At 66.3% G+C, this 16,446-nt stretch overlaps 1 protein-coding gene across 3 annotated transcripts in view; it reads right to left on the bottom strand.

Moving 5' to 3' along the window:
* Positions 1-16,446, bottom strand: part of CACNA2D2 (calcium voltage-gated channel auxiliary subunit alpha2delta 2) — a 123,531-nt gene that overhangs the window by 54,494 nt on the left and 52,591 nt on the right. For all 3 annotated transcript variants that reach the window (XM_045857347.1, XM_045857348.1, XM_045857349.1), the window contains exon 3: positions 8,420-8,536. In XM_045857347.1, the coding sequence (XP_045713303.1) occupies positions 8,420-8,536 (117 nt within the window). The remainder of the gene's footprint in view (positions 1-8,419; positions 8,537-16,446) is intronic.

Raw genomic sequence — 16,446 nt, 5'->3', positions numbered from 1 at the left:
GCCTTGCACCCTCAGCTATCTCGGGAACCGGGTCCCAGCTGGTGTTGACACAGCAAACACGCTGCGGCTCCCATCCGCCGAGGCGCAGAGTGGGCAAACACAGGGAGGCCGGAACAAAGGGCCTGGCGGCCGTGACCAGCCTCCTAAACGATGGCCCCGTCGGCTGCGCCAAGAGGCGGGAGGCATCCAGCAGCCTGGACAGCCTGGCCCACAGGGGCGGGAGCTGGGGACGGGCTCATTGCAAGGTATCCAGAGAGGGGCGGGCCAGCGTGAGATCCTTCCGCCCAGGCTTGGCCCCCGTGCTGGGTGGAGCCCCAGAGGCACAGGGCGGCCCATCCCGCGCCCCATCCTGCTCGGTCCCCCGGGAGCACCCCCTCCTGCATCTGCAGCCCCAAGGCCCGGGCATAAACTCTGATGACAGATCTGTGAGGCTATGCTTGTTGCTGCTGCTGTACAGGTAGGGAAACTGAGGCCCGGAGGGGGTGAGATCTGCCCAGTGCAGACTGGGGGCTGCCGCACAGCAGTGGGTGAGAACCCCACTTCTCGGCCACCTTCTTACTCCGATCCTGGTCGCGGGCACCATGTGTCACGCTGTGTCTTTCTGAGGGGGACTCAGGGACGGCCAGAGGTTTTTTGAGGACAGCGCAAGGTCGGAACTGGGAGGACCTCGATCACCGGGCGAGGTTTCATCTAGACGCCAAGGACCGCTGTCCGCACTGGGCGTGGCCCACGCACGTCTCTGCCTCAAGCCCCACCTCTCGGCACTCCTGCGCATGCGCGCCGCGGAGCCCGGCGAGCGGGGAGACCCTCCCGCCCCACGTGACGCCCGGCACACAAGCAGACGCGTGCACTCTCTACCTCTGGCCTCTACTTCGCTGCGCCCTCGGCCATGGGTCCTGTCCCTCATGGTCCTCTGCCAGAAAAAACCCCACCATCACCCCCGCCCCCGCCCGACCCTCCCCGCCTGGTCAACATCCACGGGCTTCCCACCCTGGCTCCGTCCTTTGCGGCGTGAGCCACCTCACTATCACCTTGAACAGACTGCACTCCTGGGCAGGGGCACAGATCCGTTCCCGCTGTCCCTGTCCCTGCAACCCCGTGCAGGGCTCACGCACACCAGGTGCTCAGGCTCAGGAGACGGGGTCCGAAGGAAGGAAAGGGTACCTGAGGCCGCGGCTACCCCATGAGGGGCCAGGGTCAACGGGCCGCCTCCAGGAACACCTCGGGCCCCTGTTGGGGTTACCCTGGTGCCCAGGGCCCGCCGACCTTCAGGCGCGGGGCTGGAGAAAACCGCTGAGGGATCCAGGAGGCCGTCTTCTCAGACGCACCCCTGAGGCCCGGGCTTTGGTGCAGCGCCCTCCCACCGGCATCCCCGTGGGCTCACTTCTCCCCCAAGTGCCGGGGCTACAGTGGGGGTGTCGTTCGCTGTGCATTTTAAGCCGTAGAAAACTGGGGGAGAGAGGTGACTGGCTGCTCCCTGGGGCGGCCTGCACTCCAGAGGAGCCGGGCTCACAGACCAATGGCTGCCACCCCAGAACTCAGAACTCAGGCCTGCGTCTCCTCCCCACCCCCTCACCCAGCAGGTGGAGACGGTGGCGCCCAGGCCGCACCTGCCGGGGGTCCCTGCACAGCCCACAACGCTCCAGTCCCTTCTGCTCACTCTCGCTCTAGGCCCAGGCTTGGTGTCTTCCTTCTTGCCTTTCTCCACCTTTGGAAATCCTGCCCACTTCCCAAGGCTAGCTCAAACACCACCTCCTCCAGGCTGTCTTCTTAGATTTGCCCCTCCCGTGTCACCTGGTCTGCACAGTGGGCCCTGGAGCCTGTTGTCTGTCTCCTCCAAGTCTGGAGTCCTAGAGGACAGGGACTAGCCTGGCCACGGGCTTGCCCTGCCTGATGTACACCCCACCCTCCCCCAGCCCTCCCTCACGCACGAGGATTTCAGAACAAAGGGCCAGATGCTATTAAAATTCAATTAAATGTCTCACTTCTCTGATCCTAAATTAGACTGGTTTGTCCCTGTGGCACCTGAAGGCCCTTTTACTCTGCCTCCCAACATCTGCCCGTCGCCCCCACCCCCGCCCCGCTGCTGGCCGGGCTCCGGGGGAGGAGACCAAAGCAGCAGAGTAGGCTCCCTCGGTGTGGGCTTCTCCAGGGAGTGGTCCAGTGTGTCTCCTCAGGGCCCAGCGTTTGGCTTCTCCATTCAGCTGACTCCACCCCCATGGCCTAGTTTCCCCCGCCCACGGTAGGCAGGGAGCAGGGGTATTAAATAGGGAACGGAGGACCTCGGCTCCTAGCTTGCATTCGTAGCCTCTTCAACCCAGTCACCCTCTCCGGCTGTCCCCAGTGTCCCCCAGTTAGGGTCCTGCCCCCAGGCCCTCGCTTGTGCTCCGCCCTCTCCTGGCGGACCGCCACCCTGGCTGCTTCTTCGCCCCAGCCAGCACGCCCTGCTGCCTCCTGGCCCCTGGGAGTTCTGGGAGGGGCGGGCTGTGGAGCCCGGTGAGAAGGGGGAGTCGAGACCCCGTTTCAGCCACGCAGGGGCTGGGGCTGGTGCCGCCTGGGAGCCTCCGTTTCCTGCGTGTGAAGTGGTGGGAATGCTGCCTCCCGGGGAGTGGGGAGGGCCCGGCCGGGGCGCAGAGGTCTGCTGCAGACTGGCCAGCATAGGCGCTCCCGGGGGACGCGCCTGGGCCAAGGATGTCCCCACAGGGGGTGGGTGACGCTAGTCACGGCAGGCGGGATGCGGAGCTTCCTGGCCTGACACGAGATTGCATTCAGCCCCTTCCTTTCAGCGTGCAGACTGGGGAGAGCTCGGCAGGGGGCGGGTGGGTGTAAGAAGGACCTTCCGAGCTCTGTAGGCCTCAGCGACACTGTGCCCCAGGCCCCTAGACCCCTTGGCCACCACAGCTCCCCTGAACGCCCTGAAGACCCTGTGCCTTGGAGGAGGAGCCAGCAGGGACACCTGCTGCGCAGGGCAGGGCAGGGCCCGAGGAGCCCGGCCCCGAACCCACAGCTCAGCCTTCTCTGGGCCTGACGGGCGGAGCCAGGCCCTCCTCTGACACCACTGGCTCAGGCGGGTGGGCAGGTGGGCAAAGAGGAGGGAATGATGGGTTTCCCCTGACGACCCTTTGGCCCACCCACCATGCCCTCGCTACCCTTTCCATCCCGCCCCTGCCCTAGCCACGCCCCCCCCATCGCTCAGCCGGGAGACCTTCAAGGGGACTCTGGGCTCTCACCACCTGGGTGGGGGTGCTGTCCCCACACTCGTGTCCCCTGTTGCTGAGAGCAGCACACCTGCCTGGGGCTTGTGCTGACTCCCGGGGCCCCGGGTGTACGGGGAGTGGCCGGCAGTGTCCCTTCCCTCCCTGTGCACGCGCAGGCCCCTCCTCCCAGGAGCTCCCTCTGACCCCATTCTGGGGCGGTTTCTCCGGGCACCTGCTGCCTGGTCTCCCCTGTGCACTCACCGCCCCCAGGTTCCCTCCGTGTTCCCTCGGTGGCCTCTCCCTGCAGGAGGGGGGGTCCCGGGGCCCCCACACCATAGCACACGACAGACACTCATTCATGAATGCAAACCCACCCCCCACCCCGGGGGCCCCAGTCCGCAGCCCCGGGTGGCGGTGGCACCTTGCCAGGAAGCAGCCGCACTGTTTGGGTGAGGGGAGAGCAATCAGCCGTACACACCGCCATCGGGGGTGGGGGGGAGGGAGGCTGCGTGGGGCCTCGGTGCCCTCACAAGTGCCTCATCGGCTCCGCGGGTCTGCGCCTCCCTTCAAGAGCGGGAGAGTGGAAGGGTCAAGATCTCTCCATGTTCGTGATGTCCGGGAGGCGGCAGCTGCTGCCGCCGCCGGACCAGCCACACATGTTCTCATGGCCCAGAGGAGAGGGGGGAGGGGCAGCCGATGCTGCGGACGCCCCTGCTGTCCGTCCGCCGTGACTGTTTCTTCCAGAGCGAGAGCGCAGAGCCACGGCCTGGGCCTCTGTCCTGCCAACGCTGAGGAGGCTCCCGGGCTGGGCCAGGCCCTGCGGTGGACGACACCGTGGCCCTGTCCTCTCCTCCCGCCCCTCCCCAATCTGTTCGTCCAGCCCCCATCAATGCATGCACCGGTGGGCCCCGCTCTGAACTGGCCTCCAGCTGCCTCGATGCTGACCTTTCCCCCCAAGTCCTCGCTGCCCGCCCCAGGCGGCCCTGAGCTCATTGCCTACCACCCCCTGGGCCGAAAGGAGCTTCCTCCCGCTCCAGCCGCCCCGTTCTGTCCGCACCACTCTGTTCCCCGCTCCTGGGACTTACACCCACCACGGCTGCCTGTCTCTGTCCCATGAGACCAGCGCCCCCCCCACCAGGGCCAGCTGTTGAAACTGTGGGAGTGGCCCAGGGACGGCACCCCGCAGGGCACAGGGCGGCCCCCGCATGACAAGGGACTGCTGGCTTGGAGTGTCGACAGCACCCACAGCGAGACGCCTGTCAGGTGAGGCCCGAGAGGGGCGGCGGCGGGGGAGTGGCAGGCAGGCGGCCCCGGCCCCGGCCCCGGCCCATCCCTCCCGCCCCCCTGCGCACCCAGCCCGGGGGGCCCCCGTTCCTGAACAGACCTGGTCACACTGCCAACAATGCATCAGTTTAATTGGGTTAAGTGGCCATTAGCGGCAAAAGCAGGGCGGCCGTGTGCAGAAGGGTTTTTAATTTTACTCTTTAAATGATGCTCGCTCCCCAGAGAGGCCACGGAGGGCGAGCACGCTGGCCACTGGAGTCCCCAGCACCGGAGCAACGGCGGCAGCCCCCAGCCCACCCATCGGGGTCCCCCTGGGGAGGGGCGCTCCGTGTCCTGTCTCCACGGCCTAGGGAAGAAACTGCAGGGTGGGGACTTGCCCAAGGTCACGAGGTCATCGCAGAGCAAGCCCCCGCCAGCGGAGACCAGAAGCGCATCTGCCTGTAGACAGCGAGTGCCACGTGGCCACCGGTGGAAGCACGGAGGAGGGCGGGGTCGGAGGGAGTGTGCGGGTCCAGCGCCCGGCGCCTGGCCCTGCCCTGGCCCTGGGCTTCCCGTTCCCTATGAATGAAGCCCACCGAGCCACAGCGCCCTTGTCCTTGGGAGTGGGCTGGACTGCCCCACATGGAGGACACTCCTCACCTTATCAAAAGCAGCCTCTCCTCCCCGGCCTCTCCTCCGATCCAGCCCACACGGCAGAGGTTCTGGGACGGGGCCGAAGGTGGCCTGACCCCCAGGGATGCTGTTCTCACTGTGGCCTTTAGGAGCAATGGCTCCTGGAGCTGTGACGACAGGAGCATGGGGCAGGACAGTCTCACGCCCCTTTTGTACGGGGGCGGGGGGGGAAACTGAGGCCAGGGATGGACTGGAATGCGAGCTCCACGAGGGCTCCCGGCGCCCACCTGCATGCAGCAGGCCACCAGGGGGTAGAAGGAGGCTACAGCCACGAGGCGATGACCCCCCTCTTCCCAGAAGAGGGGCTGGGTGTCAGGGGCTCAGCTGGGGGGACAGGAGAGTCCTGGTGTGGGTCCCACCCTGCCTCCGATCTGCTGTAAGAAGCAGGCACCTCCCTCCCCTGCCTGGGACTCGAAGGCGTGTGTCCTGGCTCGACACCCTCCTCCTGGGGGCGGACGTTCCCGGGGACTTCCCTGGATGTCTCTGTGGCTGAAGCACCGCAGGTTTCCCAGACCCAGGGCTGCTGGTCCCCCAAGCCCCAGAGTCCCGGCCCCGGCCTGCGGCCGCCGCCACACCCCTGGCCGGTGCACCACCCCGGGCAGCCTGGAGAAGCTCGCTGCAAACGTCTCTGCCTGTTCCTGGTCAGATGAGACGGCGACCTCCTGTCCCGTGTCGCTCAGTTCCCTCCTTGCGGGACCCACATGCAAATCCCAGACCAGGGCACGAGGATCTAAACTGGCTGGGGTCCGGGAAGAGGAACGATGGAGTGGAGGTGGCGGGGCCAGACCCCACGGATCCCTCCCTCCAAGGGCACTCAGGCTGCACACAAGCGTGGGAGAAGAGAAAGGGGCTGGACCTTGATTGACAGCAAATTTAACACGTGAAACGACCAAGGCTCCTCCTGCACAATTAAGACCAAGGAGGGAAGAGGACAGTCATCCCTTCCCCTGGGGACGCAGGCGCTGCAGCGGGGCCAGGAGGCAGCGGGGTCGGCAGGGCCCTGGGCTCGGTCCCACCGCAGCACTAACCCGGGGAGCCAGGGGCGTGGCTTGGGACCCCAGGGGCCTGGACGCCAACCCCGGCTCTGCCACGTCCTGGCCCGAGGCATGGCGCCTCCGGTCTCAGTGTCCCCTCTGTGAAGCGCCCAATCAGGGGTTGTCTTTTCCCGTCATGCTTCCATTGAGAATAATGTGTGCATGGTGCCAGCTGGGCACCAGGCCCCGGGCTGGGCGGCAGAGGTCGTGGAAAGGAGGCTGACCCTGCCCGGCCTCTCGGCCAGGGGCCAGCGTGTGGTGCAGGGACAGGGCTGGGAGCAGAAAGAACCCCAGACCTTGGGCTCCAGCCCCCCACGCTGTCAGGGCGGGTCATCCCTCTAGGACTGGGGACAGGGGCCCGGGGACAGGGACTCCAGCTCTGCCACGCTCAGAGAGGGTGCACAGGTCAGGCATCTCTCACCGCCGCCACCTGGCCCCCCACTCCCCCCACTCCCCACCATGGCTGGCCCCAAAGGTAGAGTGGGGAGCAGGCCTGCAGGCCCGACGGGCGCTCCTTCCCAAACTCACTGGTTGTGACACAAGTTCAGGACTGGCGGCCCGCACTTTGTGAGCTGGGCAGGCGGGCGGCAAAGCAAGGGGTAGCGGGCACATGGGGGTCTGGGGTGAAGGGCAGAGGGAGAGACACAGAGAAGAGGAGGAAGGAGGGGGTAGTGTCCAGGGGGCTCCTGGTCCAGGACAGACGAGGAGGCAGGACATGACGCACTGGCTGGGTGGCGAGCAGATGTTTCTCAGGGTCAGGGTGGACACTGTGGGACCCACGGGGACCGCGGTGCCAGGAGGAAGCCGGGCTTTGCCTCCTCCCCATGATGGTTCATTCCCCCAGCTGTCTCTGACCTTGGACCAGGAGATCCCGGAGGTTGCACGGGGTCCTCTGGGTCCGTAGCGGGTGAGGCGGCTCCAGCCCCAGGGTGCCAGCCTCTCCCTATTCCATGATCCCAGGTCACACTGGGGCAGGCAGGGGACCCTAGGTGGATAGTGGGACCCAGTTCCTGGGGCAGAGGGTCCTGGCTCTCTCGTGGGGCTTGGACGTGGCAGGGGTCAGGCAGGGTGGCTGCCCTGACCGGACCCTGCCGGGGCCTTGGCCTGAGCCTGGGCATGGCTCACGTGGGCCTGCTCATCCGTTTTGTTTCTTAAAAACAGCTTTATTGAGGTATAGCTCACACAAGCATAACTTTCACCCCCATGCAGCATACGAGTAGTTTCTAGCGTATTCACAGCTGTACAGCCATTGGCCACCTCTACTTCAGAGTATTTCCATCACCCCAGAAAAGACCCTGCTCCCACTAGCAGACGCTCCTGTGCCCGCCTCCAGCCCTGGGCAGCCGCCACTACAGACACGTGACCACGTGGCAGGCGGTCTTCTGTGATCGGCTCCTTTCACGCGTGTAACGTTTCGAGGCCGTGCCTGCAGCCCTGGGCGTTGGGACCGCACTCCTTCCATCGGACTCGTCTCTCTGACACAGGTGGGGCAGCCGCGGTTGTGCCTCTGATTTGGGGGCTGCCTGGACACCCCCACCCTGCCGCCCCACACTGACTGCAGAGCCTGCCCGAAGCTCCCTGGGGCTGCGGAGCCCTTCCCCGCGGCTGTCCTGGGCGGGCCGGTGGTAGCAGGGGAGGCCGGGTTCCAGCAGCCGGCCAGGGGGCCCAGCGGGCTCTCTCACCTCTCCCAGCCGCTCTGCGTCGGAGCTGACGGGCGCAACCCCTCTGAGTACAGACGGGGAGACTGAGGCCCAGGGGGAGGCGGAGGGACGTTCAGAGTCAGGGGCAGAGCAGAGGCTCCGACCCCGGGCATCCCACGGCCACAGCTTTCTCTGCGGCTTTCAGGGTCCCTGGTGCTCCCTCCCCGTGGGAGCCAGCGGCCCCAGCTCCCAGCCACTGACAGGTCGCTGTGCTGGCCGGGTGCTCACCCAGGGCATGCTCACAGACGGAGCAGAGGGACGAGAGGACCCCAGGCCCAACAGGAGGGAGGGCTGGACCCTGCCTGGGCCCCACCATCATACCCACTCGGGGTCCCCAAGACCCCAGGTCACCCCTCACGTGGCCTACTCCAGGTCAAACCGCCCCGCTGCTCCGAGCTTGGCTGCCACCGTCCAGCGGGCCCGGCCCAGCCAGTGACGGGCCAGCCCCAGTCCCCTCAGCAGGTCACCACATCACCCTCTCGGCGTGGGGCCGCTCCGCCAGGCTCCCCTCGCTCCTCACACTGGCACCCACCTTCAGGGCCTGCACCTTCCTGTCCAGCAGGCTCTCGATGTCCCCGGCCACCTTCTCCACCAGCTTCTGAGGCTCATTCTCCTGCACCTCGAACAGGTTCCGGTTGTCCTTGTAGATCTGGAAGGGAGCAGAGGTGGGGTGAGGCCAGCTGGTCACACAGTCCCGTGCCGCGGCCCCCGCATGTCCTCCGTGCACGGCGCAGGCCCGTCCTCCCCCCGCCCCTCCCCGCCCCACCCCGGCTGTGGTCACTGAGATGGCGCCGAGGCCTGGGGGCGGGGGGGCCCGTGCGCTCATGGACTTGGAGGAAGGACCTGGCTGTCGGCTCCCCAGCCGGCTGTAGTGACTGCGGGTGATAGGGTGGGGCTGTGGCTGCCTTCTCTGGAACTCGGGGTTCCTCCTCCAGGGGCCACAAGCAGTAACCCCCTGACTAGCTCAGGGGGGCTGAGAGAGCAGAGGGTGGGGGGCGGCCTGGGTAGGAGGCAGGGCGTGGCGGGAGTGGAGCCAACGAACACACGTGCACACCACACAGCAACAAAGATGCCCACGTGCTCACACGTGTACACACACCCGTACACGCCCACATGCATCGCACATGCAGCCACCCACCTCCCCGTGCAGGCTCAGGGCACCCACACCCCCTTATTGCTGGTGTCGCCCCAGGGCATTCGCAGAAACTTTAGCGGGAGCTCTGGGCGCCCCCAGGGGACCAGCTGTCACTCGGGGCACAGAATGTGGGTGTGGGGACCAGGGAAGAAGAGGCACACCGGAGGACGAGTCTGCCCCCCCCCACCCCGGGGGCGGGCCTGCACACACGCTCCAGTGAGGGCGTGAGTCTGACAGTCTGCATTTGCGTGTGAGCGTGTGTTACGGCCCAACACGCCTGTCTGCACCCGTGCCTGCGTGCCGGGGGTGCGGTGGGGTCCGGGTCTCCAGACACACGAAGCCTGGGAGCTCGCACGTGAGGTGCAGGAGCAGCTCTGGGGGGCGTTTTTGTTCATGGCTGGAGCCTTGGCAGGGGGTGTGCGCATGCACCGCACACCCCTGCGTGTGTCTGAGCCGGGCGGGGGCCATGCGTCCACTCAGGTGACCCCAGCAGGTCCGCGTTGCCATGACTGAGGCCCTGCCGCCAGGCTGTGCCACCAGGCTGTGCAGAGGGGCGGGGTGTGGGGAGCCAAGCGCAGGGGTGATGAGGAGATAAGGGGGTGGGGGAGGCAGCTGATGAGGGACAGACAGGCAGGAGCGATAAGGTCGCAGACTGACAGAGAGACAAGGGAGATAAGGCCTCGGGCAGGGGGGTGGGAGACAGGGCACCTCCGGAGCCCCCGCCCGCCCGCCCGCCCGCCCCGCGCCCGGCAGCCCGAGGGTTAACGCTCTGCACAAGGCTGGCTCCCGCAATCTCCTCCTCCGCCCCCATCCCTCCTGGCTTCCCTTTTCTTTTTGTCCTTCTCTTAGAACAAAATAATTTGTGGTGGAGCAGGGGCGATTAGAGGGTGAGTCGTGAGGCTGGGACGCACGGCCAGGTGTGACGGAAGCCCCCAGTGGACGCTGCCAGGCCAGGCTGTCCCCAAGGCCCCCAGAGGGAGACGGAGGTCAAGGAGGGTTCCGAGCCTGCAGCCCAGGGCCCGCTGTTCAGACGCAGGCGAGGACAGATCAAGGACACATGCCTGTGAGTGGCAAAGCCAGGCCCCCCCATCCTCGCTGACCCCTTCCTGCCCCGGCTTCAGGGCTTGAAAACCCCACAGTTTCCCACCCACTTGTACCAGCAGGGGGCGCAGCTGCCTGGCTGCTGGGGCGTGGGACGAAGTTCCCATACCTGATGCCCCTGTCAAGGTCATTCCCAGGTGCCCCTATCAGAGGTTGTCCCAGCAGCGGCAGCCCCAGATCTGAGGCTGGGTTACGTGGTCTGCTGATGACCCTCCTCAGGGGGCCCAGGGGGCCCCCCTCAGCCAGGTCCAGGGGGTCCCTTGCAGCCCGGCATGGTGACTGGGCTAGGGCCTGGGGGCCGCCCAGGGAGTAGGTCTCCAGATGGCAGGGTCACCCCCAGGGCCCTAACAGGTGGCATAAGGGCCTGAAAGCAGGGAACCTGCCAGGAGTCACCTCATCTCTGAACCTCTACTACGTGAGGGGACAGCAGCGCCCACCCCACCGGCCAACGGGGACTGCACGGCGCCGACGCTGTTGTCTGTCACTGCGGCGACTGTGGCCGCCACCCGAATTCTGCAGGAGGCATCGCAGTCCCCCTCCCGCCTCCGCTCGGTCCCTGCTAGACCTGCACCCAGACCCGAAGCCATGGGCGTCCGCTCCGGAGCAGACAGCCCCAGTGGTCTCCTGGGGTCTGCCGCCCCCAGCCGCACTCCTCCAGCTCCCCGGTCACCCTGAGCAGTCCCCCCCCACCCCCCTGAGCCATCCTGCCCTGGTCTCCCTGTCACCTCAGCCTGGGTCCTGGAGGCGACCGCCAGGGGACCCAGACACAGGGACGCCCAGACACTGGGAGGGCACAGCCACAGCCGCCTCCCCTCCCCCTCCCCCCCTCCCCTTGAGTGCTGGGCCTGTGTGCTGCAGGCCCTGGGCACAGGCAGAGGCCCCCTTCCACGCCCGAGAGCAGAGCTCCGGGGCCAGCGGGCCCCAGGTCTGACCCCTCCACTTTGCCTGCAGCTCTGCTGCTCCCAGAGACTGGGCTGCGTCTGCCGCGCTCTCCTCCCGTCCCACGTCCACCCGAGGACCCGCCGTGACACCTGCTGCTGGCCCACGTGCCTGGCATGCCCCCACAGGCCCCTGCTCAGCCCTGCGGCCACTCCTCGGCTCAGGCTGCCCCTCTTCCCTTCGCCTTCCCCGGCCTATTCACATGCTCCCTAGAGCAAGGGTGGGGCAATGAGCCAGGGGCTCCTGGGGCAGATGAGGGTCCGGTTCTACAGCGGCAGGGGTGGTCCAGCTGCCGGCCGAGTCTGCCCTCCTGTCCCAGACGGGCCCCTCGGGCGCAGCAGCACCCCCTCCTTCTATCACAGGTGCCTCACCCTCTCCTTAACATTCCCCTGGACCGGTTCCAGCTGCCTCTGTCCCCTGGGGTGGGGCCTGAGCTGGGCCCTGTGTCCCGGGGAGATCCGAGAGACAGTCCAGCAGATGGTCCCGCCCTGGGAGATAGGTCATCTCTGCATTCCTGCCGGCCGCAGCGCTTCCCACCCGCGGGCCCAGCAGGGAGCCGGGGAGAGCCCTGAGCAGCTCCAGAGCACTCCCGGGGGGGGGGGGCGGCTCTCCCTGGGCCCCAGCCGCAAGCCCCGGTCCCTGGGCCGGGGACACACCGGCTGGTGTCCTCGCCCCTCGAGCGGACTGGAGACACCCAACATCTACCTCCCGCGGCTGCGCAGCCTTCACCTCCCCCACCTCTGGCCCGGGCAGCCGGACGGAGGGCAGAGTTGGAGGCGGGGGCCCACAGGTGGTTGCAGCTAGCGGCCGCCGTGCTGGGGAGGAAGCCGCGTTTTGCCCCACAGAAGCGATGACCAATAGCAGGGGCAGGGGCTGCAGGTGAGGGGACGCAGACCGGCCGGCTGGAGCCAGGGGGGCGCGTGGGGAGGGCAGAGGACACGGTGGCCCAGGGGCTGAGGGCGGGGACGGCGGGGCTGGCTGGCTGAGGCCGGGAGGGACGATTCAGGAGGCAGTGAGTGCCTTCCTTCTCCCTCCTGGGAAGTCCCTGCTCCCCACCCCCCACCCCATCCCTTATCGTGTCTCTACGGCCACCAATCGCCAGGGCGTCCTCCTCCCCTTGGGGCTGCTCCACACCAGTTACTGGTACCTGCCCCTCCGTCTCTCCCTCATTTCCTTACGTACCGCCCCCTCAACGCCGACCCCGACCCCACCCTCTTCAGCTCCGGTGACTGTGTCAAGCAGCATGTTCTGCCAGCCTTTCGGCCCAGGGATTTCTAGGGCCTGCGGGGGACCCTCTGCCCAGCCTCCTACTCCCCTGGGTGGCTTCACATAAAGGCAGGGCAAGCCCGAGGGCCCTGGGAGGGACGGTGACCTTGCAGAGGAAGCCTGGACGCTCACGGGGGCAGGGGGAGCCAGCCTGATCCCTGCAGCCTCCAGCAGCCCTGACTGGGGGGCTGGGGAGGGCACCTGGAATATCAGGACAGCCACCACGACCTTGCATGTCCCGGTCACACTGAAGAGGCATTTTGCAAAGTCCCTGAAAGCCAGCAGCAGTGGGGCCTGGACCCAAATCCGCACCCCACCCACCCAGGCAGAGGAGGAAGTGGGGGCAGAGGAAAAGGAGGGTAAGGTGGGGAGAGGGGGAAATGGACTACGGAGGCCATTGAACTGCCCCGGCCCCAGGTGTCCACTCTGGCCACCCAGGGCAGGTGCTTCACACACTCGGCCTCACTGCCCGCCGCCCCTGCGGAGGGACCCTTCAGATCACGCCCACTGAGCCGCCGGGACGCTGGGCGTCGGAGAGGCTGAGTCCCGCCGCGGGGCTCAGGCTTCCCCGGGTCTGTCGGGACCGCGGCCCTGGCTCTGGGCCACACTCTGCGTGGCCCCTGTCCCAGCGCTTGCCCCCAGGCTTGGAGGTGCAGCCTCTGGCAACCCGGGCATGGGGGCTACGCTGGTGGTCTGGGGGTCGGAAGGGGGCCTGGGCAGACCCAGGGGGACGCTGCAGGCCCAGGGCCCAGGGGAGGCGGGGGGGCCGTGCTGGAAAGAAGCAGGCGTCGGGGGGGGCAGAACCAGCCGGAACCACTAGCCAACCACCCAGCCCTGCGAGTGAAAACCAGGCACGCATGCGAGGCTCCTCTCTGCAGTGAAGGTGAACGGGCCCTAATCTCTGGAAAATTAAATCAGAGAGAAAATGGAACGAGAAAGATTTGATGCAGGCTGGGCCCGGCTGCCGGCTGTCTGCTCAAAGGCCCAGGCGCAGCCGCAGGTTCAGCTGGGCGCCCCAGCTCCCCGGACCCTTGCCCCTGCCCCGGGTGCCAGGTAGGGTGCAGGCAGGGTGGGGGGGGGCGTGGAGAGCCCCACGATCTAACTCCTGGTGGACTTTCTGTTCTCCAAGGCCCTCCAGCCACGTCTCACTACCTGGTCCCTGGTCTCGGAAAAAACAGCCTCTGGGGGTCAAAGGGCCGAGCCCTCGTGCCCGCAGGTCTAGAAAGTCCGCAGCAAGTGGCCTGGAGACAGTGGGCGGGGCCTCCCTCGGCTGCACAAGTGCTGTCTGCCGCAGGGTCTAGGGCTGGGGACCGGGTCGGCTGCTGGAATGGGGCACACTTGTGCCAGGGATCAGGGGACCGTGGGTGGACGATAGGGGGCTCACGGTGGCTCGGGGACCCTGAGCTGGGCTGGGAGGGAGGTGGGGAGATAGGGGACTGGTAGGGACCAGTTCAGGGACCCCAGCTGGTCAGGGCAAAGCTCAGCCCTGCCCTCAGCCCTGCCAAGCTGCCACTCCCATCTCGGGCCTTCCTGGGGAAGATCGAGGGTATCAGCGTAGCTGTGGTCCTGCCCTCGAAGACCTCAGGAGTGACGGGGCGGTCGGGCACCGGAGGCCCTTCCACTGAGAACACATGGGACAGGCCCAGGGCGGGCTGCACCTCCTGGGCTCTCCCCTCACCCCGCCAGCCGTGAGCCCTGCAGCCCAGCTCCGGGTTGGACGGAGGGGCTGCCCCCCAGCAGGTGCACAGAACTCCCACCCACCTGCTCTGGGGACACACCAGGCCCTGGACTCTGCGTGGCTGAGAGCTCCCGGGTGCAGGGGTTGTGGCCCTCTCTGATCTTCCTGCCGTGGGACTCAAGCATAGGGCGAGGGCAAGGGCAAGGGCAAGGGCAAGGGCAGGGGGCCCCGGAGCCCTCCGGGCACACAGCCAGTGCACAGGCAGCAGGTAGGTCCCCGTGTGGCCATGTCATTCTGCCACCATCCGGGGGTGGGCTGGCCTCATGGTTAGTCACCTATACATGAGGTCATGTCACAAGCAGGGTTTGTACGTTGTGATGCTAGCTGCCATGTTGTTAAGAACTAACCTTACCGAGCAGGGATTTGCTGGGATAAACTTTGTTTAGAGCAGTCACGGAGCCTACCCAGACCACGACAATGTGGCCCTGCCAGGACCACCAGGGAGGACACGGAGGCAGTGAGGGGACAGGAAGGAGGGCTCCTGGCCTGGCTCCCGGGATCAGGTGAGACATGGGCTTCCTGGGTCAGTGTCCCACTAGGGTCCCTTCTCTCCCCCACCCTACCCCGGAGGCCTCACACTCCCCCTAGGCCGCTCCACACTCATGCCGCAGCGGCCCTCCGGAGACGGGGGCAGCGGGGATGGACCAGGCCTTGTCCCTGGCCTCCTGCGACTCACCGTCCAGAGGGGACAGACGTCCACTCGGACGGCTAGGAGCAGAGGGGGACGCAGGGGGAGGCACGCAGGGACACTGGGCGGTGGCGAGGGGGCCCTCCTAGGATGTGGAGGGAGGGGGGCCAAGGAAAAGACCAGGATGGCGCCCTGGCTGGTGTGGCTCAGTGGACTGACCGTAGGCCTGGGAACCAAAGGGTCGCTGGTTCAATTCCCTTCAGGGCACGTGCCTGGGTCGCAGGGCAGGTCCCCAGGTGGGGGCATGAGAGAGGCAACAGCTTGATATACCTCTCACACATTGATGTTTCCCTCTATCTCTCTCTCCCTCCCTTCATCATTCTCTAAAAATCAATCAATAAAATCTTTGGAAAAAAAAAAAGACTGAGATGGCTTTGCAGGGGACAGGCCATCTGAGCAGAGCCTGGAAGGCTGGGCGGGGGCCATCCACACACGGGGGTGGACAGCGGATGAGGGCCTGGGCAGAGGCGCTGGCCGGGGCAAGGCCAGGAGGAGGCAGAGCCTCCGGGCTCACGCGGGGCAGATTCCTGGGTGGTGGGGGCGGGGACCCTCCGGGGAGGAGGGGGCGTGGCCTAGACCACAGGCAGGAAGGCCCTGGTGGCCCCTTGGTGCCCTGAGAAGTCACCGCTAGGAGCTGTCACTCGCAGATCCCCTCCGAAAACTCTGGGGGTGCGAAGCCCCCGCCGCCACCCCCCCAGCAACGCCTCCCTGTTTTTAAAGTTAAAGTTTAGTTGCCTGTCATCCATTACCGCAATTAGTACATTATGTCTAATTATGCAATTAGTGTAAAAAGTGCACTTGCTGCCGAGAATGGGAAATTACGCCCGCTCGTTACGCTGTAAAATCCGTGTCATAAAAAGGCTCAATCTCTTGTTTTTCAAAAGACACAAAACCCAACACAAAACAATAAACCAAACCCGCCCAGTTGCGTTAGGGCCAATCCGTGCCAACTCCCTCCCTGCACGTCGCCCCCCACCCCCGGACCCCGCCTCTGCCATGCAGGACCCGTCACAAACAAAGCCAATTGAGTGGCCCGTTCCGGGGTTCGGTCTGCCTCCCCCCGCCCCCGGCCCCGCCGCAGAAGTGAGCTTCTGAACAGACTTGGGTGCTGTGTGGCCCCTTCCTCCGGGCCTAGCTCGGAGTGAGGCCGCTGGCACCAAGGCCCGCATACTTCCAGTGAGACTGGTCCCAGATGGGCCGGCCTCTGCCAGCTCCAAGTGCCTCAGACCCTCTCTCCAAGGTGCCTGTGAGGAGGGGGCCGTAGTCCAGCGCAGGGAAAACTGGAGGAACTTTCTCACATGTTGGGCTCTCAGATCCTGGGAGCTTTGCCCGTATAGATAGATGGTGAGCTCCCCGCTACAGGAAGTATGCAAGCCCAGCTGTCAGGGATGCCCGGAAGGGAGTCATCCACAGTCAGCCCACACAGTCCCGGGACTCGAGGCTGCCACCACTGGATGACAGCATCCCCGTGGCTGTGTGCCCACGTGAAGCCCACCGCCAGGGCCGCTACCTCCCCCAGGTTCCGGCTCCCTTGGAGGTCAAGGGGAACTCTGAGGTCAGGTAGGAGGTGAGAAAGGAATCTGACGGGGGGGGGGTCTCCCTACTACAGAGGTGACAATGCCAAATGGCCCAGCCCATGGGGACCAGGAGGGGGTACCCTCCAGTGTCCCTGACCGCCATGTCAGCACTGTG

This window comes from Phyllostomus hastatus, unplaced genomic scaffold (genome assembly GCF_019186645.2).
Source record: "Phyllostomus hastatus isolate PE091 unplaced genomic scaffold, TTU_PhHast_1.1 phas_scaffold_129, whole genome shotgun sequence".
Lineage (NCBI taxonomy): Eukaryota > Metazoa > Chordata > Mammalia > Chiroptera > Phyllostomidae > Phyllostomus > Phyllostomus hastatus.
The sequence above is the reverse complement of the archived record's forward strand: the minus strand, read 5'-3'. Positions and strand labels throughout refer to the sequence as shown.